Below are 25994 nucleotides of genomic sequence, written 5' to 3'. Positions count from 1 at the left end.
GTTTCCCAGCTACAGACATTGTCAAAACTTATCAAATAGTATTCTTTAAATATATACAGCTGGCTGGGCGCAGTGGCTCATGCCTGTAATCCCAGCACTTTGGGAAGCAGAGGTGGGTGGATTACCTGAGGTCAGGAGTTCAAGACGAGCCTGGCCAACATGGTGAAATCTCATCTCTACTAAAAATACAAAAATTAGCTGGGCATCATGATGGGCACCTGTAGTCCCAGCTACTCAGAAGGCTGAGGCAGGAGAATCACTTGCACCCAGGAGGCAGAGGTTGCAGTGAGCTGAGACTGCGCCACTGCACCCCAGTCTGGGCGACAGAGTGAGACTCTGTCTCAAAAAGAAAAATGCACAACTTATTGTACATCAGTTATACCTTAATAAGGCTATTACTATGTAAGAGCGTGTGAGTGTGTGTGTGTGTGCGTGTGTGTGAGAGAGAGAGAGAGAGAGAGAGAGAGACAGAGAGAGACAGAGAGAGAGAGAATCCATCTCAATTTTATGTGGCTGTGACTCTTTTCTCTGCTCACCTATTGCCCCAGTTTGCAGAGCCATGACATACACCGAGACAGACCTGGGGTGATCCTGGCTCCACGCTCATTCTGGCTGTGTACCCTTTGGTAAGTGATTTACACTTTCAGAGCCTTCATTTTTTTCCTTCAAAATGGAGTAGTGGTTAGAATTAAATCAGTGAATGTCAAATGCCTTTCACATAGTAGGTTCTTGAAAACTTTAGTCCACCAATCACCCCAGAAATCAAATGAGCCATATTTTTGATTGCCTCAAAGGCAGTAGCTTTACTTTTAGCTACAGACACCAGCACGCATGCACCGTGAGTCCAAAGGTCCAAGGGGAAAGATGTTGAAATGCTGAGCACTGCCCTGCAGGCCCATCTGCTCTGCATTAGCCAGCCTTCCTCTGTTTATTATTCCATGTGTTAAATCTCCTCCAATTCTTGTGTGAAAAGTTCGGGCGCACAATAACCTCTTTATCACATTTCCAGATTCTGGGCCTGTTCTGGAAAGTTTACACCTTTCTCTTGTTTTCATTGTTTTCATGTGGATTCGGATTCCTGAAAAAGGCATTTGGAGCACTTTGCTGAAAACATTTATGTGTAAGCTTGATGAGACAAATATTGCCAAACAGTGAAAATGAGATGTCAGAGGAATTAGAACCACACCACGTGGGCCGTGTATCGTTCTCTGGCTGTGGCTGTGTGAGGAGAATCTGAGGCTCGGGGTGGTGGCTGAGAGCCTGTGGCTGGGCAATACTCTTAGCCTCTCTCCTTTGGGGAAGAAATTAAATAATACTGAAAAGAATAACAGAAACATGCCAATGTTGGAGTAGAGAATAAAAAGGTCACATAACTCTGTAAAAGTGAATAATTATAACAGCATTGCTTACCATTCATTGAGTGTTATTTGTGTACCAGACTTCACTAAGTACTATTTATTTAAACCTCATAACAAGCCTGTGAGTTAGGTGTAGAATAAGCGAGGATTCTTTTAGCCATAGTGACAGAAAATCCACCTCGAACTGGCTTACAACATAAAGAACTTTTTATTGGGTATGTGAATTAAAAGTGCAGATTTAGTTCTAGCTTCAAGTGAGGCTTGATCCAGCAGCTCCAGAAGATATTTTTAAAAACCCAGACTCTCTTCCTCCCCTCTCTGCCTTCTTACTAGCTTTCTCTTTGGGCTTCATGCAGTCAGTTCAGAAGGTGCAGGTTTCCTATGGTGGTGAAATGACTGCAGCTGTTCCAGACCTCACATCCTCACAGAGAAAGAGAGAATAAACCCCAAAATTCACTCTCATTGGTCCCAAATGGGTCATGTGTCCATTTTTAAACAGACAGCTGTGGTGGGGAGGAGGAGGTGAGTAAGAAAGGTTGATTATATTAAATCTTCAGAGTGGGGGCTGAAGAGGTAGTCCATACCCAGTAACTAGACCTCAGTCCAATCCCAACCAAAGCCCCCGGCTGAGAAATGGGGAGAGGTAGCATCCCAAGGGAAAAGAGGGAAAGGGTTAATTACAAAAGTGAAAATGGATGGTGGGCACACATCCACTGAATGTCCACTATAGTGTACTCATTTTTATTTAAAATTTGTCAAACACTGTTTAGGGGCTGGAGATACACCAGGGAATAATAAGCAAAAATCTTGGCCAGGTGTGGTGGTTCATACCTGTAATCCCAGCACTTTGGGAGGCCGAGGTGGGTGGATCACAAGGTCAAGTGTTCAAGATCAGCCTGACCAACATGGTGAAACCCCATCTCTACTAAAAATACAAAAATCAGCCGCGCATGGTGGCATGCGCCTATAATGCCAGCTACTCAGGAGGCTAGGAGGCTGAAGCAGGAGAATTGCTTGAGCCCAAGAATTGGAGTTTACAGTGAGCTGAGATTGCGCCACTGCACTCCAGCCTGGGCAACAGAGTGAGACTCCGTCTCATAAAAAAAAAAAAAGAAGCAAAAATCTCTGCAGTAGATTCTGCTGGTACTGCCACTGCATGTCCCTTGATACACCTGCAGCTGTGTTGGACAGTTCCTACACACAGGAACCGTGTCTACCTCTGTGCTTCTCCGCCAGAAGGCTTTCTCTGCACTTGGCAAGCTTGCTCAGCCCACGCACAGGTCAGCCTGGATGTGCCAGAGGTTTAAGCCTCCCTACATCCAACAATGGCAGGAGTTGGGGACAATACTCCAGTTTTTCTATCTCTAGGTAGGAAATGTATGAGAATTTCAGTTCAACAGGGCTTCTCAGAGGATCTCCAAAGAATTGTTCGCAGCAGTAATAAGTTTACTAATGCCTCCTTTATTGATTTTCCTTTCTTCTCTGGTTTTTCCCCAATTCCCTTTCTTGTATCCTTCAGAATCACCTTCCAAATGAACGACCAACACCAAATCCGTCTCAAGGGTCTGCTTTCAGTGGAACTCAAACTCAGACCATCACTGCTTTAGGGGCTTCCATTCTGGTGGTAGGAGGAGATGAATAATAAAATAAATGAGCAAACTATGTGATGTTATATTAAGAGAGGTGTGGTACAGGAATCAAAGTAGAGAAGGAGATAGAGTGATGGGGTGGGTATGGGTACAATCTCAAGGCCTTGAGGAAAAGATTACATGTAAGTCAAGACCTAAAGAAGATGTAAGGTTACGCCGTGTTAACAGTCAGGCTAGGCTGTATTATGTTAAGACAACAAGCAACTCCCAGACAATAATGGCTTAAACAACAGAGGTTTATTTCTCACTGAATCCACATGTCAGCTGGGATGTTGCTCCACATGCATTCATTTAGTTACCAGCTGAAGAAACAAAGCTGGTTATCATGAGAGACAGAAAAAAAGAATTCTAGAAAGTCTCATTTCATCAAGTAGAACTCCAGCCCTTATAAGTATTATAAGTTCTCAAAACTCATTGTCTAAAACTGGTCGTGTGGCCAGGCGCAGTGGCTCATGCCTGTAATCTCAGTACTTGCGGAAGTTGATGTGGGTGGATCACCTGAGGTCAAGAGTTTGAGATGAGCCTGGCCAACAAGGAAAAACCCTGTCTCTACTAAAAATACAAAAATTAGCCAGGTTTGCTGGCACAGGTCTGTAACCCCAGCTACTCGGGAGGCTGAGGCACAAGAACTGCTTGAACCCAGGAGGGAGAGGCTGCAGTGCACTAAGATCGTGCCACTGCACTCCAGCCTGGGCGACAGAGTAAGACTCTGTCTCAAAAAAAAAAAAAAAAGTAAAAAACAAAATAAAAACTGGTCATGTGGCCCCACCAATCACAAATGATGAAGGAGGTACAACTTACAAAGCATCTGGTTGGCAGAGAGCTGAAAATAATCCACACCTCTGCTCACCAAATATTCTGTCAAAATACACACACCGTCTCCCTAAGTGGGGAAAAACAATCATATCAAACTCAAAGTCCATGAAGGATAATTTGTCTCCACATCAGGTTTGGTTATAATTTATCTTGATCCAGAGATCTATAAACTAAAAAAACAAGTTATCTGAACCCAACATGCAAGACACCAGGTCTGGGTCTCAAAAAAGAAACTGACAAGGCAGACTAAAAGGCAAAAACAGTTTGAGGAAATAGAATAAGCTCAGAACTAGACAAATGTCACATGTTCTCACCCGTACGTGGGAGCTTAAAAAGTATATTTCAATATGAAGTATAGGAAGATAGAGAGTAGATCAGTAGTTACCAGAGTCTGGGAAGGAGAGAGGGGGCATACAGAGAGGTTGATTAATAGGTACAAATATACAGTTTGATAGAACTAAGACCTCATGTTTAATAGATAATTAGGGTGACTATAGTTTGCAATAAACTTATTGCATATTTCAAAATAGCTAGAAGAAGCCAGGTGTGGTGGCTCATGCCTATCATCCCAACATTTTGGGAGGTCAAGGCAGAAGGATTGCTTGAGCCTAAGAGTTTGAGACCAGCCTGGGCAACATAGCAAAACTCTGTCTCTACCAAAAAATTTTGTAAAAAGTAGCCAGGCATGGTGGTATGCACCTGCAATCTCGGCTACTTAGGAGGCTGAGGTGGGAGGATCACTTGAGCCTGGTAGTTCGAGGCCGCAGTAAGATATGTTACACCACTGCAGTCTAACCTGGGTGACAGAGTGAGACACCACCTGTAGAAAAATGTTTCATTTTTTTTTAATTGCTAGAAGAGAATAAATGTTTCTAGCATAAAGAAAATACAAATATTTAAGATGACTTTGTTTGAGGCTTAGGTACCAGCTTCGTCACAGTTTGGTAGAGCGCCAAGTGGGCTGGTAGGGTTCCTGATTCCAGGCCTTGGCTCTTGTATGGTAATTCTGGACCTGCCCTGAGCCAGAGGGGAGCGCACTGCCCTGAAGGGAGAGTCCCAGGTCTAGAAGCATTCACTACAAGCTGAGTGAAGAGCCTTTGAGTCTCCAGTGAACATCAGCAGTAGCCAGGCAGTACTCACCTGGGACAACACCGGCCTTAAGAAGAGACTCATCTACTGTAGAAAGGGGAGGGAAGAGTGGGAAGGAAGTCATCTTGTAGCTTGGGTGCAAGCTCAGCCATAGTAGAATAGAGCACCAGATAGATGCCTGAAGTTTCCAACACCAGGCCCCAGCTCCCAGGTGACACCTCTGGACCCACCTGGGAACAGGGGAAATGTGCTTCCCTGCAGAGAAGAACACAAGCCTGGCTGACTTTGCCACCTGTTAAGGGTATAGCCCCAGGGTCTTGCACAAACATAGGTGGTAGCCAGGCGGCGGTTACTGAGGGCCTTAAGTGAGACCCAGTGCTGTGCTGGCTTCAGGCCTGGCCAGCATAGTCCCAGTGGTGGTAACCACAGAGGTGCTTATGTCATCCCACCCCCAGCTCCAGACAGCTCAGCAGAGAGAGATTCCATTTGTTTGGGAGAAAGTAAGGGAAGAGAACAAGAGTCTCTGCCTGGTAATCCAGTGAATTTTTCCAGATCTGATCTAAGAACACCAAGGCAGTACCTCTACAAGTCTGCAAGAGCCACAGCATTACTGGGCTTGGGGTGCCCCCTCATGCAGATCTGGCTGTTGTGACCAAAAACTTAGATCACAACACCCAAGTCCCTCTGAATACCTTGGAAGTTGTCTGAAGAAGGATGAGTACAAACAAGTCTGGACTTCAAAGACTACAATAAACGCTCAACTCTTCAATGCCCAGACACCAACGAACTCCACAAGCATCAAGACCATTCAGGAAAACATTACTCCACCATTTGAGCTAAATAAGGCACCAGCAACCAAAGTGACAGAAATAGGTGATCTTTCATACAGAGAATACAAACAATTGCTGTTTGGAGGAAACTCAACGAAATTCATGATAATACAGGAAAGGAATTCAAAATCCTATCAGATAAATTTAACAAAGAAATTGAAACAAAAAGAATCAAGCAGAAATACTAGAGTTGAAAAGCATAAGGAACATACTGAAGAATAATATATCAGAGTCTGTCTATCTCTGTCTTTTTTTTTTTTTTTTTTTTTTGAGATGGGGTCTCACTCTGTCACCCAGGCTAGAGTGCAGTGGTGCAATCTTGGCTCACTGCAACATTTACCTCCTTGGCTCAAGCGATCCTCCTACTTCAGCCTCCTGAGTAGTTGGGACCACAGGCACACACCACTACGCTTGGTTAATTTTTTGTATTTTTGGCAGAGACAGGGCTTTACCATATTGCCCAGGCTGGTCTTGAACTCATAAACTCAAGTGATCTACCTGCCTTGGCTTCCCAAAGTGCTGGGATTACAGATGTGAGCCACAGTACCCAGCCTCTCAGAGTCTCTCAACAGCAGAATTGATCAAGCAGAATAAAGAATTAATGAGCTTGAAGATAAGCTATTTAAAAATACACAGTCATAGGAGACAAAATAAAAATCATAAAAAAGAATAACGTATGCTTTGAAGATCTAGAAAATAGCCTCCCAAGGGAAAATCTAAGATTTATTAGCCTTAAAGAGGTGGTAGAGAGGGAACAATAGGGATAGGAACTTTATTCAAAGGGATAATAGCAGAGAACTCCCCAACCCTAGAGAAAGATATCAATATTCAAGTACAAGAACATCATAGAACACCAAGCAGATTTAATCCAAATAAGACTACCTCGAGACCTGAAAGAAAAGAATGTTAATAAGCAATAAGAAATCATCTGAAGGCACAAAATTCACTGGGAATAGTAACTCCATAGAAAAGCACAGAATAGGCTGGGTATGGTGGCTCACACCTATAATCCTAGCACTTTGGGAGGCCGAGGCAGGTGGATCACTTGAAGTCAGGAGTTCAAGACAAGCCTGGCCAACATGGTGAACCACCATCTCTACTAAAAATACAAAAATTAGCCAGGTGTGGTGGCACATGCCTGTAGTCCTAGCTACTTAGGAGGCCAAGGCAGGAGAATTGCTTGAATCCAGGAGATGGAAGTTGCAGTAAGCCAAGATCATGCCACTACACTCCGGCTTGGGCAATAGAGAAAGACTTCATCTCAAAAAAAAAGAAAAGAATATTATAACACTGTAATTGTGATGTGTAAACTACTTATATCTTGAGTAGAAAGACTAAACCATGGGCCAATCAAAAATAACAACTACAATGACTTTTCAAGACCTAGACAGCACAGTAAGACATAAATAGAAACAACAAAAAGTTTAAAAGTAGAAGGATGAAGATAAAGTATTGAGTTTTTATTAGTTTTCTCTTTGGTTGTTTGTTAGTTTGTTTCTTTGTTTATGCAATCAGTGTTGTCATCAGTTTAAAATAATAGGTTATAAGATATTATTTGCAAGCCTCATGGTAACCTTAAATCAAAAAAACATACCACAGATACAAAAGCAAGAAATTAAACACACCAGAGAAAATCACCTTCACTTAAAGGAAGACAGAATCAAGGAAAGAAGGAGGAGAAGATCACAGAGCAACCAGAAAACAAACAACAAAATGGCAGGAGTAAGTCCTTACCTATCAATAATCCCATTGAATGTAAATGGACTAAACTCTCCAATCAAAAGAGAGAGTGGCTGAATGAATTTAAAAAAAAAAAAGACCCAATGATTTGTTGCTTACAAGAAACACATTTCACCTATAAAGACTCACATAGGCTGAAAATAAAGGGATGGAAAAAGATACTCCATGCCAATGTATACAAAAAGACAGCAGGAGTAGCTATACTTATATCAGACAACAAGAGATTTCAAGACAAAAACTGACCAGGCATAGCAGATCACACCTGTGATCCCAAGCATACTGGGTGGCCGAGGTGGGTGGATCACCTGAGGTCAGGAGTTTGAGATCAGCCTGGCCAACATGGTGAAACCCATCTCTACTAAAAATACAAAAATTAGCCAGACTTGATGGCATGTGCCTATAGTCCCGGCTACTTGGTGGGGCTGATGCAGGTGGGCTCAAGCTGCTTGAACCCAGGAGGCAGAGGTTGCAGTGAACCAAGATGGCACCACTGCACTCCAGCCTGAGTGACAGAGTGAGACTCCATTTCAAAAAAAAAAAAGGTTTCAAGACAAAAACTATAAAGAAAAAGACAAGGAAGCTCATTATATAATAATGAGGATATAACAGCAAGAGGATATAACAATTGTAAACATATCTGCACCCAACACTGGAGCCCAGATACATACAGCAACTATTAAAGCTGAAGAGAAAGATATAATTCAATACAATAATAGCTGAAGACTTCAACATCCCACTTTTAGCAATGTACAGATCATCAGACATAAAATCACCAAAGAGACATTGGACTTCTCTGCTATAGGCCAAATGGACCTTATGCATATTTACAGAACATTTCCTCCAGTGGGTGCAGAATCCTCATTCTTCTCAATACATAAATATTCTCAAGGATAGACCATCTACTAGACCACAAAACAAGTCTTTAAAATTAAAAAAAGAGGGTCTGGCCTGGCCTGGCTAAGGGGAGGTGGCGGGCAGGCAAGATGGCAGAGGCTGGGCCGCAGGCGCCGCCACCTCCAGGCACTCCAAGCTGACATGAAAAGAGCCTGGGACTACTCACCACCAAGCTCATGTCACTTCTGCAGGAGGCCAAGGACGGCGTGCTTGACCTCAAGCTGGCAGCTGACACCCTAGCTGTATGCCAGAAGCGCCGGATTTATGACATTACCAATGTTTTGGAAGGTATCCGGCTGATCGAGAAAAAGTCCAAGAACAGCATCCAGTGGAAGGGTGTGGGGCCCGGCTGCAATACCCGGGAGATTGCCGACAAGCTGACTGAGCTCAAGGCAGAGATTGAGGAGCTGCAACAGCGGGAGCAAGAACTAGACCAGCATAAGGTGTGGGTGCAGCAGAGCATCCAGAATGTCACAGAGGACGTGCAGAACAGCTGTTTGGCCTACGTCACTCATGAGGACATCTGCAGATGCTTTGCTGGAGATACCCTCTTGGCCATCCGGGCCCCATCAGGCACCAGCCTGGAGGTGCCCATCCCAGAGGGTCTCAATGGGCAGAAGAAGTACCAGATTCACCTGAAGAGTGTTAGTGGCCCCATTGAGGTTCTGCTGGTGAATAAGGAGGCATGGAGCTCATCCCCTGTGGCTGTGCCTGTGCCACCACATGAAGATCTGCTCCAGAGCCCACCTGCTGTTTCTATGCCTCCACCTCTGTCCAAGCCTGCCCTTGCTCAGTCCCAGGAAGCCTCACGTCCAAATAGTCCTCAGCTCACTCCCACTCCTGTCCCTGGTAGCACAGAAGTCCAGGGGATGGCCAGCCCAGCAGCTGAGATCACAGGGGCTGTCGTTGCAGTGAGTGGTGGCCCTGGAACTGATAGCAAAGACAGTGCTGAGCTCAGTTCACTCCCACTGGGCCCAACAGCGCTGGATACCCCGCCACTGCAGTCTTCTGCCTTGCTGGACAGCAGCAGCAGCAGTAGCAGTAACAGCAGCAGTTCATCTGGACCCAATCCTTCTACCTCCTTTGAGCCCATCAAGGCAGACCCCATAGGCGTTTTGGAACTCCCCAAAGAGCTGTCAGAAATCTTTGATCCCACACGAGAGTGCATGAGCTCAGAGCTGCTGGAGGAGTTGATGTCCTCAGAAGTGTTTGCCCCCCTGCTCCGTCTTTCTCCACCCCCGGGAGACCACAATTACATCTACAACCTGGATGAGAGTGAAGGTGTCTGTGACCTCTTTGATGTGCCTGTTCTCAACCTCTGATTGACAGGGACATGCCCTGTGTGGCTGGGACCCAGACTGACTTGGGGGTTGCCTGGGGACCTCCCCAACCTGACCCCTACACAGCTTGAGAGCCACAGACACCTGGCTTCTCCAGCCTCCCCTCACTGCACAGTTCTGGCCATAGCTCCCGCTCCTACGCTGGCACTTCTACTGTGCTCGCGGAGCAGGGGAATGGGGCTCAGCCCCCACCACTGTGGAGCCAAAGTGTTTGCTTCTCCTTTTCTGTGGCCTTCCCAAGCCCAGGCTCAGCTGCCACCCAGTGGCAAGTGGCACAGAACCGAAGAGCCGTCATCGCCACCCCCTTCCCCTCCATCCCCGTAGGGCAGCTTGTCCAGCCTCACTATCTTGCTCACATGCCAGCTCCTTCCCCTAGGAGGGAAGGGTTGGGTGGAGCTGGGCACATGCCAGCACCACCCCTAGCTTCTTTCACTGTCTCCTACCCCTGACCCTCCAGCACCTCCTGGCCCTCTCACATGCCCCCTTCTGGGCCTTTAGCCCTAGAACCTGCAGGTGGTGGGGGTGGCTACAAAGAAGGAACAGAGGTCTCTGGTGAGGAGTCTGGGTGGTCCAGCCCTGAGGATTGGCTGGACCTCCTGCTGCCCCATAACCTCCTCTTAATTTCTGCTTATTCATTTACCCTTATTTAGAGCCATTTGCGGAGATTTAGAAAGATTTACAGTAACGAATGGATTCCTATATAAAGATTATTTTTATACTTTTTACAGCAAAAGGAAATTGTAATACTTGTACAGTGTCCAAGTGAATAAAAACCATGCCTAAGGCAAAAAAAAATTAAAAAAAGAAAAATAAGAATCTTCCCTGACCACATGGAATAAAACTAGAAATCAATAATGAGTTATTTTGGAAACTATAGAAACACGTGAAAATTAAACAATATGCTCCTGAATGACCAGAGGATCAATGAAGAAATTAAGAAGAAAATTTTAAAAGTCAGTCTGCCAGGGAAAGCCAGGGACCCAATGGCTTTCCTACTGAAGTTTATCAAATGTTTAAAGAAAACTAATACCAATTCTACTCAAACTATTCTGAAAAATATAGGAGGGAATACTTACAAACTCATTCTCTGAAGCCAGTATTACCCTAATGCCAAAACTAGACCAAGACACCTCAAAAAAAAGAAAACTGTGAGCTATTATCCCCAATAAACAGTGATGCAAAAATCTTCAACAAAATACTGGCAAACTGAATTCAACAACACATTAAATTCATCACTGATCATTCATCATGACCAAATGGGCAAGGATGGTACAAGATATGAAAATCAATTAATGCAATACATTATATCAACAGAATGAAGGACAAAACCCATATGACTACTTCAATTGATGCTGAAAAAGCACTTTACAAAATTCAATATTCCTTCATGATAAAATCCCTCAAAAAACTGAGTATAGAAGGAACATACCTCAACACAATAAAAGCTACATGTGACAGGTGCACAGCTAGTATCATACTGAACAGGGAAAAATGGAAAGCCTTTCCTCTAAGATCTGGAACACAACAAGAACACCCACTTTCACCACTGTTAGTCAACATAGTTCAGGAAATCCTAGCTATAGCAATGAGACAAGAGAAAGAAAGGGCATCCAAATTGGGAAGGAAGGCTCATGCCTGTAATCCTAGCACTTTGGGAGGCCTAGGAGGGCAGATCACTTGAGGTCAGGAGTTTGAGACCAGCCCGGCCAACATGGTGAAAACCCATCTCTACTAAAAGTACAAAAATTAGCCAGGTGAGGTGGTGGCAGTTTGAAATACCAGCTACTCAGGTGGCTAAGGTAGGAGAATCGCTTGAACCAGAGAGGTGGAAATTGCAATGAGCCAAGATCATGCCCCTGCACTCCAGTCTGGGCGACAGAGTGAGAATCCATCTCAAAAAAAAAGGACAGAAGAAGTCAAATTATCATTGTTCACAGATGATATGATCTTATATTTGGAAAAAACCTAAAGATTCCACCAAAAAACTATTAGAACTGATAAAAAAATTCAGTAAAGTCACAAGATACAAAATCAACATACAAAAATCAGTAGCATTTCTATATGCCAACAGCAGATAATCTGAAAAAGTAATCCCACTTATAATAAATATAAATAAAATTAAATACCTAGGAATTAACTTAACCAAACAAGTGAATGACCTCTACAATGAAAACTATAAAATGCTTATGAAAGAAATTGAGGAGGACACCAAAAAATAGAAAGATATTCCATGTTCATAAACTAAAAGAATCAATATTGTGAAAATGTCATATTACCCAAAGCAGTCTGGAGATTCGATGTAATGCATATCAAAATGCCAATGACTTTCTACACAGAAATAGAAAAAAACAGGCTGGGCATGGTGGCTCATACCTGTAATCCCAATACTTTGGGAAGCCAAGGTGGGTGGATCACCTGAGCCTGGGAGTTTGAGACCAGCCTGGGCAAGATGGTTAGACTATACAAAATTTTTTAAAATTAAAATTAGAAAAAATGTGTTTAAATGCTAAAATTATATGGAACCACAAAAGATCCAGAATAGCCAAGTTGCATTAAGCAAAAAGAACAAAACTAGAGGACTCACATTACCTGACTTCAAATTATGCTACAGAGTATACAGTACAGCATGGTACTGGCATAAAAACAGACACATTGCCTGATGACACCAATAGAGAACCCAGAAACAAATCTATACATCTGCAGTGAACTCATTTTTTTACAAAAGTGCCAAAAATATACATTGGGGAAGAAAACAGTCTTCAATAAATGGTGCTGGGAAAACTGGATATCCATATGCAGAAGAATAAAATTAGACCCCTATCTCTCACCTTATACAAAAATAAAATTAAAATAGATTGAAGACTTAAATCTAAGACCCCAGGCTGGGTATGATGGCTCATGCCTGTAATCCCAGTACTCTGGGAGGCCAAGGCAGGCAGATCACTTGAGGCCAGGAGTTTGAGACCAGCCTGGGAAACATGGTGAAACCCTGTCTCTACTAAAAATACAAAAACTAGCTAGACATGGTGGTGGCACATCTGTAACCCCAGCTACTTGGAAAGCTGAGGCAGGAGAATCACTTGAACCCGGGAGGCAGAGGTTGCAGTGAGCTGGGATCATGCCACTGCACCCCAGCCTGGGTGACAGAATGAGAGTCCGTCTCCAAAACATAAAATAAAATTTTATATACACACACACACACACACACACACACACACACACACATACGTGTGTGTGTGTGTGTGTGTGTGTGTGTGTGTGTAAGACCTCAAAGTATGAAAATACAGAAAGGAAATATTGGGGAAACTCTCCAAAACATGAGGCTGGACAAAGATTTCTTGAGTAATACTCCACAAGCATAGGCAAGCAAAGTAAAAAGTGGACAAATGGGATCATATCAAGTTAAAAAGCTTCTGCAGAACAAAGCAAACAGGTAACAAGGTGAAAAGACAACCCACAGAACAGGAGAAAATATACAAACTATCCATTTGACAAGGGATTAATAACCAGAATATATGAGGAGCTCATACAACTCTATAGAAAAAAGTCTAATAATCCAATTAAAAATGGGCAAAAGATCTGAGCAGACATTTCTCAAGAGAAGACATACAAATGGCAAATAGGAATATGAAAAGGTACCCAGTATAACTGATCATCAGAGAAATGCAAATCAAAATTATTATTATAACAAGATATCATCTCCTCCCAGTTAAAATGGCTTTTATGCAAAAGACAGGCAATCACGAATGCTCCTGAGGATGTGAAGAAAAGGGAACCATCACACACCATTGGTGGGAATGTAAATTAGTACAACCACTACGGAGAACTGTTTGGAGGATCCCCAAAAAATTTAAAATAGAACTGTCATATAATCTAGCAAACCCCCTTCTAGATACATACCCAAAATACAAGGAACTCAGTGTATCAAAGAGGTATCTGCATTCCCATTTATTGCAGCACTATTCGCAATAGCTGAGACTTGGAAGCAACCTACGTGTCCATCAACACACAAACAGATAAGGAAAATGTGGTACTTATACATAATGGAGTACTATTCAGCCGTAATAAAAAAAAAAAAATGTGACCCTGCCATTTGTAACAATGTGGATGGAGCTGGAGGTCATTATGCTAAGTAGGCCAGGCACAGAAAGACAAACTTCTCATGTTCTCACTCATTTGTGGGAGCTAAAAATTAAAACAATCCAATTCATAGAGATAGAAAGTAGAATGATGGTTACCAGAGGCTAGGAAAGGTAGTGGGGGAGAGAGGAGTGGAAATTTTGTAATGAGTACAAAAAATAATTCGATAGAATAAGCTACTATCTGATAGTACAGCAGGGTGACTACAGTCAATAATAGTATATTGTACATTTTTAAATAACTAAAATAATAAATGCTTGAGGTGATGGATACCTTTACTCCTGACATGATTATTATACTTTGTATGCCTGTATAAAAATATCTCATGTACCCTATAAATATATATACCTCCTATGTACCCACAAAATTGAAAATTCTTTTAAAAGTTGTAGTTATATTAATTTCAGACAGAGCAGACTTCAAAGCAATTAAAATAATCAAGAATAAAGAGGATCGTTACATAATAACAAAGGAGTCAATCCTCCAAGCAGTCATCACAATTCTTAATGGGTATGCAACTAACAATGGCAAGGCTTCAGCCATTCACATCTAATCCTGTTTACAAATATCATATAATTTGTAAATATGTAAGAAAACGCTATGTATACACACACACACACACACACACAGAGAGGATCACAGGCAAGAACTTGCAAGATGACCTTGCCTTTATGCAACAGTGAGAGGAGCAGATTGGAAGTATACCAGGATTCAGACTTCACATGCTAAATTTAAGATGCCAGTTACACATCCATCCAATTGGAGATGTTGAACAATCAGTTGGATTTGTGAGTCTGAGGACCAGAAAGGGTTGGAACTGGAGACATAATTATGAGAGTCATTGGCATACAGCTGGTGTTTAAAGCCATGAGACAGCATGAGATCACCAAGGAGACATACATAAGAAAGAGGAAAGGCCTGGAGCCTGAACTTAGGGCCCTCCAATATCCAATGGTCAGGGAAATGAGGATGAGTCAGCCAGCAAGAAGGGAGAAGGCGGCCAAGTGAGAGGAGAGTTTCTCAAGGAGAAAGTGGCTACCTGTGGAGAATCAGATAGGGACAGAGAATGACCATTGGCCTTAGCAACTGACCTTGCCAAGAGCAGTTTCAGAGGAGGCGAGGAGGAGTCCTCACCAGAGAGGCTTGAAGGGGAAATGGAAGCCCACATACTGGGGATAGTGCGTACAGTCACATTTTTTAAAGAGTTTATCTCTGAAGAGCAGTGGGAAAAGAGACATGGAGTTAAGACAAGATCAATGTTTTAAGATAGGAGCAATGGGGCCGAGTGCAAAGGCTCACGCCTGTAATCCCAACACTTTGGGAGGCCAATGTGGGTGGATCACGAGGTCAAGAGATCAAGACCATCCAGGCCAACATAATGAAACTCCGTCTCTCTAAAAATACAAAAGTTAGCCGGGTGTGGTGGTGCACGCCTGTACTCCCAGCTACTCAGGAGGCTGAAGCAGGAGAATCGCTTGAACCCCAGAGGCAGAGGTTGCAGTGAGCCAAGATCGCGCCATTGCACTCCAGCCTGGTGATAGAGTGAGACTCTGTCTCAAAAAAAAAAAAAAAAAAGATAGGAGCAAGGATAGCATGTTTGTATGCTGATGGTCCAGTAGTGGGACAAACCAATGATGGCAAAAGGAAGTTTTATCATATAATTTGTAACTATGAGGGAAATGACACTTTGGTAGGCAGTTAGGAAAAGTTAAAACTGTTGACCAAGGTCACAGAGCAGGATGGGACCCATACCTCCATCCCCACCACATCTCGGAATGAGCACAGCACGTCTCTGGCTCTGCCCGTAAACAGCCGCAGACCTGTGGGCAGCTTCTGCCCCAGCCACGGGGTGGACAGGCTGCCACAGAGGGACAATAAAAGTGAAACCACCTCCGTTAATCAGGGCACAGCATCACATACGAATGGCTGAAGCCTTGCCAACAAGCTCTGGCTATGACAACGGACCAGGAAAATCGAGAGGCTCTTAAGCCAAAACGTGTCTCTGAGAGCTTCTATGAAGCCTGTCTGGAAAACAAACAAATAAACAAACACACAAAAACAGTCACAGAGCTCACAGACACAGCTGTCTAGCCCGAGGGCAGAAGGCAGAGGACTCCACAGAACCCACGACTGCTGGGAATGAGAGGAGCAGACTGAGGGCCTATAAAAAACAGAAAATGTGAGGGCCCCTGGGTGAAGAAACATCTCTCTGCTTTCTCACTCAGTTGTGTGGTCCATATACTAGCCCTTGTGACGGCTTGCTTTGACCAACAGAATGTAATAGATGTGATGGAGTTTGGGATCTGAGCTTAGGCCTCAATAAGCGATGCATGCTCTTATGCTACCTCAGAGCCCTGTGGGCCTGCCATGTAAGCAAGCCTGTGCCAGCCTGCCAACTATGAGTGACCACACAAAGTAGAGATAAGCCATCCTAGCCCGAGACCATCTAGCCTCAGCCACGGAAGTTGGCTGCAATTGAACGTGTGAGCCCAGCTGAGAGCAGAAGAACCACCCCACTGAACCCAGGCCAAATTGCAAATCCACTGAATTGTGAGCTCAATAAACAGTGGCTATTTTCAGCAGCAAACACTAACTTACATACCCAACTAGTATCCACAGGTGACCAAGTAGAATTCACTGACTATTGGTTTATAAGATATCTTGGTGAAATTACTCAGTGAGACTTTAAGCCTCAATTTTTGGCATTGGCACAAAAGATTATGGGCTGAAGCCAGACTTGGGGATGAAAGGCAAATCCTCAAGGATGGGCACAGCAAGGGTGAAGGTACGCTCAGAGGTGAACATGAAGAATGGCACACTGCTGTGGTTTCGATGTTCCCTCCAAAGCTCATGTTGAAATTTAATTGCAATTGTAGCAGTACTAAGAGATGTATCTGTTGAGAGGTAAGTAGGTCACGATGGCTCTGATTTCATGAATGAATGAATGCCATGATTGTGGGAGTATGTTAATTATCATGGGAAAGGGTTCACTGTAGCGGAACATGTTTGTTCTCCCCTCTCTGTGTGCACTTCACCTCTTGCCCTCTCACCTTCTGCCATATAATGATGTAGCAAGAAGCCCTCACAAGAAGCCAACCCCTTGATTCTGGACTTAGACTCCAGGACCATAAAAAATACATTTCTGTTCATTATAAATTATCTAATCTCAGCTATCCTGTTATAGCAGCACAAAACAGAATAAGATACACACCCAGCACCATTCCGTGCCACAGTCCAGAAATCAGGCTCAATTTGAGAGCCCATACCTCAACCCACCAGCTCCAGTGCACAGAGGCGAGGCTTCCCAGGGGTCTGTGCAACCCTCTTCCTTGAGGCAGGACCTCCCCAGACCTCATACAACAAATGCTTTCCCCTCCTCAATGCTTACTTTTCCTTACCTTGTCCACTAGATTCTAGTCAGCATGATCCCACCTGCTGGCACAGGTACTTCCTGCTTCTGCAAAGGATGCATTCTGAGGATACGTACCAAGGAGGACAGTGCAGAGCTTGGCATGACTCCCTTACACGATGGGGAACATGCTGAGCTGCTTATCCAGCATCCTCATCCCTTTCTCCCCTACAAAGAGAAGAGGAGAAATGTGTCCAGATAAAGACTGCATACCCCAAACTGCCTTACAATGAAAGGAGTCATTCATTCATCCCTCCAGAACTTATTGACATCTACTGGGCTTCAGGCAAGTTCTGGATTCTGGAAATGCCCCAGTGAACATAACAGATTAAGTGTTTGCCCTCATGGAGCCACATGCTAGTGAAGAGAGAAGGTGGCAATAGAAAAATGCCCAAAAAAATAATTTAGAGAGAGTATACCATTTGACGATGACTGCTTTAGAAATACACAGAGTACGGTATGAGAAATTGAGTTTGCATAGCAAGAGTGGGAGCACTATTTTTGTGATATAGTCAAAGAGGACCTCTCTGAAAATGTCTTTTTTTTTTTGGAGATGGAGTTTTGCTCTGTCTCCCAGGCTGGAGTACAGTGGCATGATCTCAGCTCACCGCAACCTCTGCCTCCCAGATTCAAAGATTCTCCTGCCTCAGCCTCCCGAGTAGCTGGGATCACAGCCACCTGCCACCATGCCTACCTAATTTTTATATTTTTAATAGAGACAGGGTTTCGCCATGTTGGCCAGGCTGGTCTCAAACCCCTGAACTCAGGTGATCCACCTGCCTTGGCCTCCTAAAATGCTGGGATTACGGGCATGAGCCACCACGCCTGGCTGAAAATGTCATATGTGAGCAGATATCTGACAAAGATGATGGAAACACAACACATAATATCCAGTGCAAGAGCATTTCAGCCAGAGGGAACAGCAAAGGCAAAGGCCGTGAGGTGAGAACATGCCTCCAGCAGCAGCAAGGAGAGTAGCGTGGCTGAGCAGAAGCAGCAAGCAGCAGAATACCAGGCAATTGGAGAGGTGGCCTGCAGGGCTCTGCTGGTCCCTGAAAGAATGAGATGGGGTCTTCCTGTGGCAGGAGGCTGAACAGAAAGTAACATGGTCTGACTTCTGTTTTAGAAGGATTACTCTCACTGGCACATTGATAAATGATTTTAAAGGCCAAGGGCAGAAACAGGAGACAGCGCAGGAGGCCATTTTCTTAATTTAGTTTTAAAATGATGATGGTTTGGATGAGCGTGATGGCAGTGAAGGCAGAAAGCAGCAGTTAGAAGCCACACCCATTTTTAAAGCAGAGACAACAGGATTTGCTGGTGGATTGAAATGTGCAGCAGCGAGGAAGGGGGAACCTGGGGATTCCACCTGAGCACCTGGAAGGATGGAACTGCCATTCACCTAGAAGACGTGGTAAGTTCGAGGTGCCCACTGGACATCCATTACAAACTGAACTGTGCTCTCACCAAGTTTTTATCTTGAGACCCTAGCTCCCAATGTGACTGTATTTGGAGATAGTGCCTTATCAAGGTAATTAAGATTAAATTAGGGTCAAGTACAGTGACTCATGCCTATAATCCCAGCAATTTGGGAGACCAAAGCAGGAGGATTGCTTGATGCCAGGAGTTCAAGACCAGCCTAGGCAATATAAAGAGACTCTATTTCTACCAAAAAAATTTAAAATGTAGCTGGATGTGGTGGTATGTACCTGCAGCCTTCACTACTCAGGAGACTAAGGCAGGAGGATCGCTTGAGCCCAGAAGTTCAAGGTTCCAGTGATCTGTGATTATACCACGGCACTGCAGTCCAGCCAGGGCGACAGAACTAAAGCCTGTCAAAAAAAAAAAAAAATTAGGTCATGGGGGCATCCTAATCCAATATGACTAGTGTCCTGCAAGAGAGTTCCAGGGACACACAAAGAAAAGGCCACGCAGACACATGGGAGTGGCCACAAGCGAGTCCGGAAAAGAGGCCCCAGGAGAAAGTGAGACTGCCTAAAACCTGATCGCAGACTTCCGGCCTCCGGAACTGTGAGAAAGTCAGTTTCTGTTGTTCATCAGGTCTGTGGTTTTTTTGTTATGGCAACTTGAACTGACTAATAAAACATTCAAGTGGAGATGTGAAGTCAGCAGTTTACATAGACAGGGCTGGAGTTTGGTTGCGAGCTCTGGGCTGGAGATGTATAGTGGGGAGCGGTGAGCCCTTCTGTGGTCTCCGAGGCCGTGAAACTGAATGAATTCACCTAGGGAGTGAGTATGGGGAGAGGCTTCAGCAATGGTCCTCTGGCACTTTACAGAGGCTGGGGACCGAACATTGGCAGCAAAGGAGACTGGGAAAGGAGTGGCCAGTGGGGAGAGGTGAGAAAAACCACCCCAGAAGCCAAGAGGAGGGAGTGGCAAACTGTCACACGCTGATGAGAGTTTGGGCAAGATGAGCACTGAGAACCAGTCATGGGATGTGGCAAGATGGATGTCACTGGTGACCTGGAAAAGCCATCTTAGTGTAATCCTGGGGCGATTCCCTGACTTACGTGGCTCAGAAAGAAAGGTGGCGAGAGAGAGTCTGGAGACAGACAGTGCCAGCAACTCTCTGAAGAAAGGTCTACTAACGAGTAATCAATGGAACGGGTGTTGAAGAGGGACATGGGGGCAAGGCAGAAATGTGTTACTGTTCATTTTGTCTCATGTTTGAGTGGTCACAATCACAGCATGTTATAGCTGAGAGGATGCAGCCTCCATGGAGAAGTGAGGCACTGGCTTCAGATAAGAGCACTGGATTCAACTGCAGAAACAGGAGGGATGGTAGAGTTTACGGGACAGGTGAAAATCAGTTTGAAGACATGGTGGGGAAATTGCCCATCTCTTCACCAATTGCCTCTATCTTCTCAGTGCAGTCGGAAGCCTGGACTTCAGAGGAGTGAGGAGGATGTGCTGGAGGTGTGAGGAAAGAGACGCTTCACGTGTGTGCTGTGACAGTGCAGGGACCAGGGAACGTGGGACCTTTCGGGGCCACATGAAGGGCCCCATTTGAAGTTGGTGGTTGTGAATCTCAAGTGGGCAAGTGCACACAATCCAGCAGATTCTCCAGACTCCTCCAGCTGCCAGGCAAGGAGCGAGGGGAGATGGGATGGAACCAAGGTAAGGGCTTTGCCAGACGAGTTCGATGGAGGGAGACAGGCATGGCAGCTGAAGATGCGTGGCAGTGATGCTGGGCTACGGAATCCGGGAAGGCCAAGGGGAAGTGTGAGGAAATAAGCAATAGGAAGGAGGCTGGCAAAAGGTCAGGAGGAGCAGCAATATGTCTTAAACTTGTCCTTCAGTGTTGAAAAATGTTGAGTCGTGCCAAAAGAGGGAAGTAGTTAGTTGGAGAACAGGAGGCACAAAAATTATAGACATACCTCGGAGACATTGCTGGTTCCATTCTGGAACACTCCAATAAGGTGAATATCACAATAAAGTGAGTCACACAAATGTTTCAGTTTCCCAGTGCATATAAAAGTTGTGTTCACACTTTACAATAGCACAATGTCTAAAAACAACAATGTACATAAATTTAAAAATACTTTCTTGGGCCAGGCGTGGTGGTGCATGCCTGTAGTCCCAGCTGTTTGGGAGGCTGAGGTGGGAGGATCACTTGAGCCCAGGAGTTCTGGGCTGTAGTGCGTTATGCCAATCGGGTGTCTACACTAAGTTCAGCATCAATATGGTGACCTCCTGGGAGCAGGGGGACCACCAGGTTGCCTAAGGAGGTGTGAACAGGCCCAGGTCAGAAATGGAGCAGGTCAAAACTCCCGTACTGATCAGTAGTGGGATCGTGCCTGTGAATAGCCACTGCACTCCAGCCTGGGCAATCTAGCGAGACCCCGTCTCTAAAAAAAAAATAAAAAATACTTTGTTACTAAGAAACACTAACAATCATCTGCGCCTTCAGCTAGTCAGAGAGTTTTTGCTGGTGGAGGGTCCTGCCTTGATGTTGATGGCCGCTGACTGGTCATGGTGGTGGTTGTGAAGGCTGGAGTGGCCATGGCAACGTCCTAAAATAAGACACCAGTGAAGTTTGCCACGTCGATTGACTCTTCCTTTCACAAAAGGTTTCTCTGTAGTATGTAATGCTCTTTGACAGCATTTTACCCACCACAGAACTTCTTTCAAAATTAGAGTCAACTTCTCCAACGCCACTGCTGCTTTCCCAGCTAAGTTTATGTAACATTCTAAACTGTTATTTCAATAGTCCTCACAGAAACGTGTTACCGTTCATTTTGTTTCATGTTTGAGTGGAAGCAATCACAGCACGAAGGTCCCTAGGATTTTTGGAATGGTAAATGAGCATTGGCTTCATCTGAAAGTCACAGGCTGCCTAGCCCCTAACAAGAGAGCCAGCCTATGTTTTAAAGCTTTAAAGCCCTATGTTGACTTCTCTCTAGCTGTGAAAGTCCTAGATGGCATCTTCTTCAAATAGAGGGTGTTTCATCTGCACTGAAAATCTGCGGTGTGGTGCAGCCACCCTCACCAGTGATCTCAGCTACATCTTCCCGCCAACTTGTACAGTTTCTACGTCAGCACTTACTGCCTTACCTCACACTTCCATGTTATGGAGATGGCTTCTTTCCTTAAGCCTCATGAACAACCTGTGCTAGCTTCCAACTTGTCTTCTGCAGCTTCCTCACCCCTCTCGGTCTTCATAGAACTGAAGCAAGTTAGGGCCTTGCTCTGGATTAGGCTTTGGTTTAAAGGAAAGTTGTGGTTGGTTTGATCTTTTACCCAGACCACTAAAACTTTCTCCCTTTCGGCCGTAAGGCTGTTTCACTTTCTTGTCATTCATGTGCTCACCTTTAATTTCCTTCAAGAACTTTTCCTTTGCATTTGCAACTTAGCTATCTGGCACAAGAGGCCTAGCTTTCAGCCTATCTCAGTTTTTTTAAATGCCCTCCTCACTAAGCTTAATTATTTCTAGCTTTTGATTCAAAGTGAGAGGCAGGTAACTCTTTCTTTCACTTGCAGGCCACTGTGGGGTCACTAATTGGCCTGATTTCAACACTGCTTGCATCTCGAGGAATAGGGAGGCCTGAAGAGTGGGAGAGAGACTGAAGAGCCACAGGCTGGTGGAGCTGATAGAAAACACACAGTGTTTATCAATTCATGCTTTCTTACATGGCTGCAGTTCGTGGCAGCCTAAAACAATTACAGTAGTAACATAAAAAATCACTGATTGCAAATAATGATGAGACATAATAATAATAATGAAAAGTTTGAAATATTGTGACAAATACCAAAATGTGACAGAAACACAATTGAGCACATGATATTGGAAATACGACACCAATAGACTTGCTCAGTGAGAGGTTGCCACAAACCTTCCATTTGTGAAAAACACAATACCCCCTTTTGCGGCCATCACCGAAGCTGGAGCAGCCAAAATGAAGTTCAATCCCTTTGTGACTTCCAACCGAAGCAAGAATGGCAAAAGGCATTTCAATGCACCTTCCCACATTCACAGGAAGACTATGTCCTCCCCTCTTTCCAAAGAGCTGAGGCAGAAGCACAGCATGCGATCCGTGCCCATCTGAAAGGATGATGAAGTTCAGGCTGTACGAGGACACTAGAAAGGTCGGCAGATTGGCAAAGTAGTCCAGGTTTACAGGAAGAAATACGTAATCTACGTTGAACGGGTGCAGCGGGAAAGGGCTGATGGCACAACTGTCCATGTAGGCATTCACCCAGCAAGGTGGTTATCACTAGGCTAAAACTGGACAAAGACCTCAAAAAGATCCTTGAACAGAAAGCCAAATCTCGCCAAGTAGGAAAGGAAAAGGGCAAACACAAGGAGGAAACCATTGAGAAGATTCAGGAATAAAGTGATCTTATATGCAAGCTTTCATTAAAACTTGAAACAAGGAGAAAAAAAAACCAATATCTGCAAAATGCAATAAACCAAGATGTGCCTGTCCCTTGTGGAGGGGTGCAGATGCCAACAGTTGCAGAGCTCACAGATTTTAGGGAAGGAGGAGACAGCAGCCTGGAGACGTAAGGTGGACATTGACTCCATCTTCAGTCGCTTTGAGCCAAGAGGCGTGGGAATAAAAGCACAACCCCTTTCCCTGTCCCTGACATACAACCTGGAAAAAGCTGCAGGGGGGTCATAGTCTCAGACGCAAGTAAGATTTTCACTTAAATCAAGAAAGAAAAGGTTTAGAACAGAGGTGGAGGACTGGAGAGATTTTGCTTGTGATTTGGCATGAATCTGAGAGGGCCCAGCGGAAACTTTTGGAATCACCAAGTGTAGGATTCAAATCCTACCTTTCCAGCTATCGGCCCTGGAGCTTTTGGCTCACTTCTTGACCTCTGGGATGACTGATGGCTGTTGCAAAACTTAAAGAAAACAAGGCATGCAGAGTGCCCGGTATCAAGTGGCAGTCAGCCGGCGCCACGCTTCTGATGCTCAGACACGTTTGGATGACCATCTTATCAGTTGTCTTCAAAGCAAAAGCTCTTTCCGCCCCCAGGCTGCTCACGCTTGCACCTTCTTGCCGTCTTTCCCACTCCTTCTGCCTCCTCTCCACATCCCAGCCATAGTTAAGCAATTCTAGCACATCCCATTACTCCCAAGGAAAGAATCCAGTTGTGTATTATCACAAGACCACAGGACACCTGATGCTTTCTGATCTTTAGGCATTTTCTTGAAGCATCTATACTTAATATGGCTCAACAAAACCCAGTTTCGACTTTTTTTTTTTTTTTTTTTTTTTTGGAGATAGGGTCTTGATCTGTGTCACACAGGCTGGAGTGCAGTGGCAGGATCATGGCCCATGGCAACCTTGACTTCTCAGGCTCGAGTGATCCTCCCACCTCAGTCTCCAGAATAGCAGAAACTACAGGCCCATGCCACCATGCCTGGCTAATTTCTTTTTCTTTTTTTTTTTTTTTTTGGTGGAGGAGATGGGGTCTCAGCATGTTGGCCAGGCTGGTCTTGAATTCCTGGACTCATGCCATTCTCCCACCTTGGCCTCCCAAAGTGCAGACATTACAGGTGTGCGCTACCACTTCCGGCCTCAACTTTTAAAATAGCTATCGAATGTGGTTAAAGGTGAATCCTAATTAGTAAATGAGGACAACAATACCTCCATCCTGGGAGGGCTTAAATTAGCCTGTGTGTGAAGAGTCCTTTATGCTGTGCCCAGAAGGAGCAGATGCTCCATAAATGCTCTTTCCTCCTCCTTCTCCTTTCTTCTTAAAAGAGATGCCCAAGGTGCACAAAGAGGCTGTGTCTCTGACATGTTTCAGGTCGCCCCTGTGACATGAATTGTGAAAAGGCAACTGCCGTTTCGTCCTCAAAGTGCATCTGATGTCTCCTCCCTGTGTCCCTGCTCCCTGGCTGTCTGTCCATTACTGGCTCTGTAGGGAGTGACTAGGGCTGCCGTAACCTCGTTCGTAACCTCACCAGCTATGCCTTGACCTTGGCATCACCTCAGGAGTTTAACTTCCAGCTGATATTTGGTAGAGCAAATCTTCCCCCTCACCACTCCTATTCAGCATGGTATTGGAAGTCCCAGCCAGAGCAATCAGGCAAGAGAAAGAAATAAAGAGCATGCAGGCCAGGCGCAGGGGCTCGTGCTTGTAATCCCAGTAATTTGGGAGGCTGAGGTGGGCAGACTACCAGAGGTCCGGAGTTCAAGACCAGCCTGACCAACATGGAGAAACCCCATCTCTACTAAAAATACAGAATTAGCCAGGCATGGTGGTACATGGAGTTACTCAGGAGGTGAGGCGGAAGAATCACTTGAACCCGGGAGGAAGAGGTTGCAGTGGGCCAAGATCGTGCCATTGCACTCCAGCCTGGGCAACAAGAGTCAAACTCCGTCTGAAAAAAGAAAAAGGAAGACATCCGAAAGGAAAAGAGGAAGTCAAACCCTCCCTGTTCGTGTAGGGTCCAGCCTTACAGGGTCCTGTGAGCCACTCTCTACAGGTGTGGAGACGAGAAACTGTGGAAATACAAGGCACAAGACATCAAGAAAGAGAACACAGAGTTTGGGCCCAGGGGTCCACTGCCAACCAAAGCGCAGAGTCCAGTAGTGGCCCCGAGTGCCTGGACGCGCTGATATTTATTGAATACAAGGCAGGGGGGCAGGGTCAGCAGAGTGAATCATCTGACATGATTAATAGGGTCAAGCAAATCCCGTGCTTACAGTACAGGGGCCCTCCCTTTCAGGTAGCCGCTGCAGGGAGGGGAGGCACACACGTCAGCATCTGTCTATGTACTTACCAGAAAGATTAACGGCTTTTAGGATTCCTCTATTCTTCTCACAACTTAGAAGAACTTAAAAAGAGCTCCGGGTGAGAAGGCGGAACATGAAAGCGGACAGGGATGGTGACCATCGGAGCACAGCACCACAGAGAGGCATTGAAGCCCTGGATGTCTGCGGGCAGGTCTGGCTAATGTCAGGCCTTCCTCAAAAGCCGGGCAGAGCAGAGTGTTCCGTGGACTCCCCAGTGAGAGGGAAACTCCCTTTCCCGGCCTGCTAAGTAACAGGCGCCTTCCCAGGTGCTGGTGCTACTGCAAAGCTCTCACGCTGGCCTCCTGAGCACTTCTCACAATGTCCCTTCAGTTCCTAACTGTATTTCACCCGATTATGTCTACACTGTAAGACAAAAATGTTTCTACACTATAATACTAAGGCAAAGATCACTAAAGAATCATGATTTAATAAGATTGATTATATAATTGTGATTTT

General features: G+C 44.9%; 1 protein-coding gene, 1 long non-coding RNA gene and 1 pseudogene across 3 annotated transcripts in view; 1 reads left to right on the top strand and 2 right to left on the bottom strand.

Annotated features, from left to right (window-relative positions):
* Positions 1-217: 217 nt before the first annotated feature.
* LOC116544104 overlaps positions 218-25994 on the bottom strand; it is a 36522-nt gene continuing 10745 nt past the window's right edge. Inside the window, exons 3-5 of the long non-coding RNA XR_004265818.1 lie at positions 19000-19065; positions 11367-11376; positions 218-233 (exon numbers count right to left, since the gene is read on the bottom strand). This is a non-coding gene — a long non-coding RNA (uncharacterized LOC116544104). The remainder of the gene's footprint in view (positions 234-11366; positions 11377-18999; positions 19066-25994) is intronic.
* On the bottom strand, positions 704-1937 carry CUNH3orf35 (chromosome unknown C3orf35 homolog). The gene is given in 2 exon segments (XM_032270205.1): positions 704-862; positions 864-1937. Coding segments are annotated over 2 exon segments (633 nt in total). The 5' UTR covers positions 1338-1937.
* LOC116544083 lies at positions 8429-10502 on the top strand (annotated as a pseudogene). The gene has a single exon (XR_004265808.1). The product of XR_004265808.1 is annotated as a transcription factor E2F4 pseudogene (transcript).

Source organism: Sapajus apella, unplaced genomic scaffold (assembly GCF_009761245.1).
Source record: "Sapajus apella isolate SASKATOON/1434 unplaced genomic scaffold, GSC_monkey_1.0 scaffold4, whole genome shotgun sequence".
Lineage (NCBI taxonomy): Eukaryota > Metazoa > Chordata > Mammalia > Primates > Cebidae > Sapajus > Sapajus apella.
The sequence above is the reverse complement of the archived record's forward strand: the minus strand, read 5'-3'. Positions and strand labels throughout refer to the sequence as shown.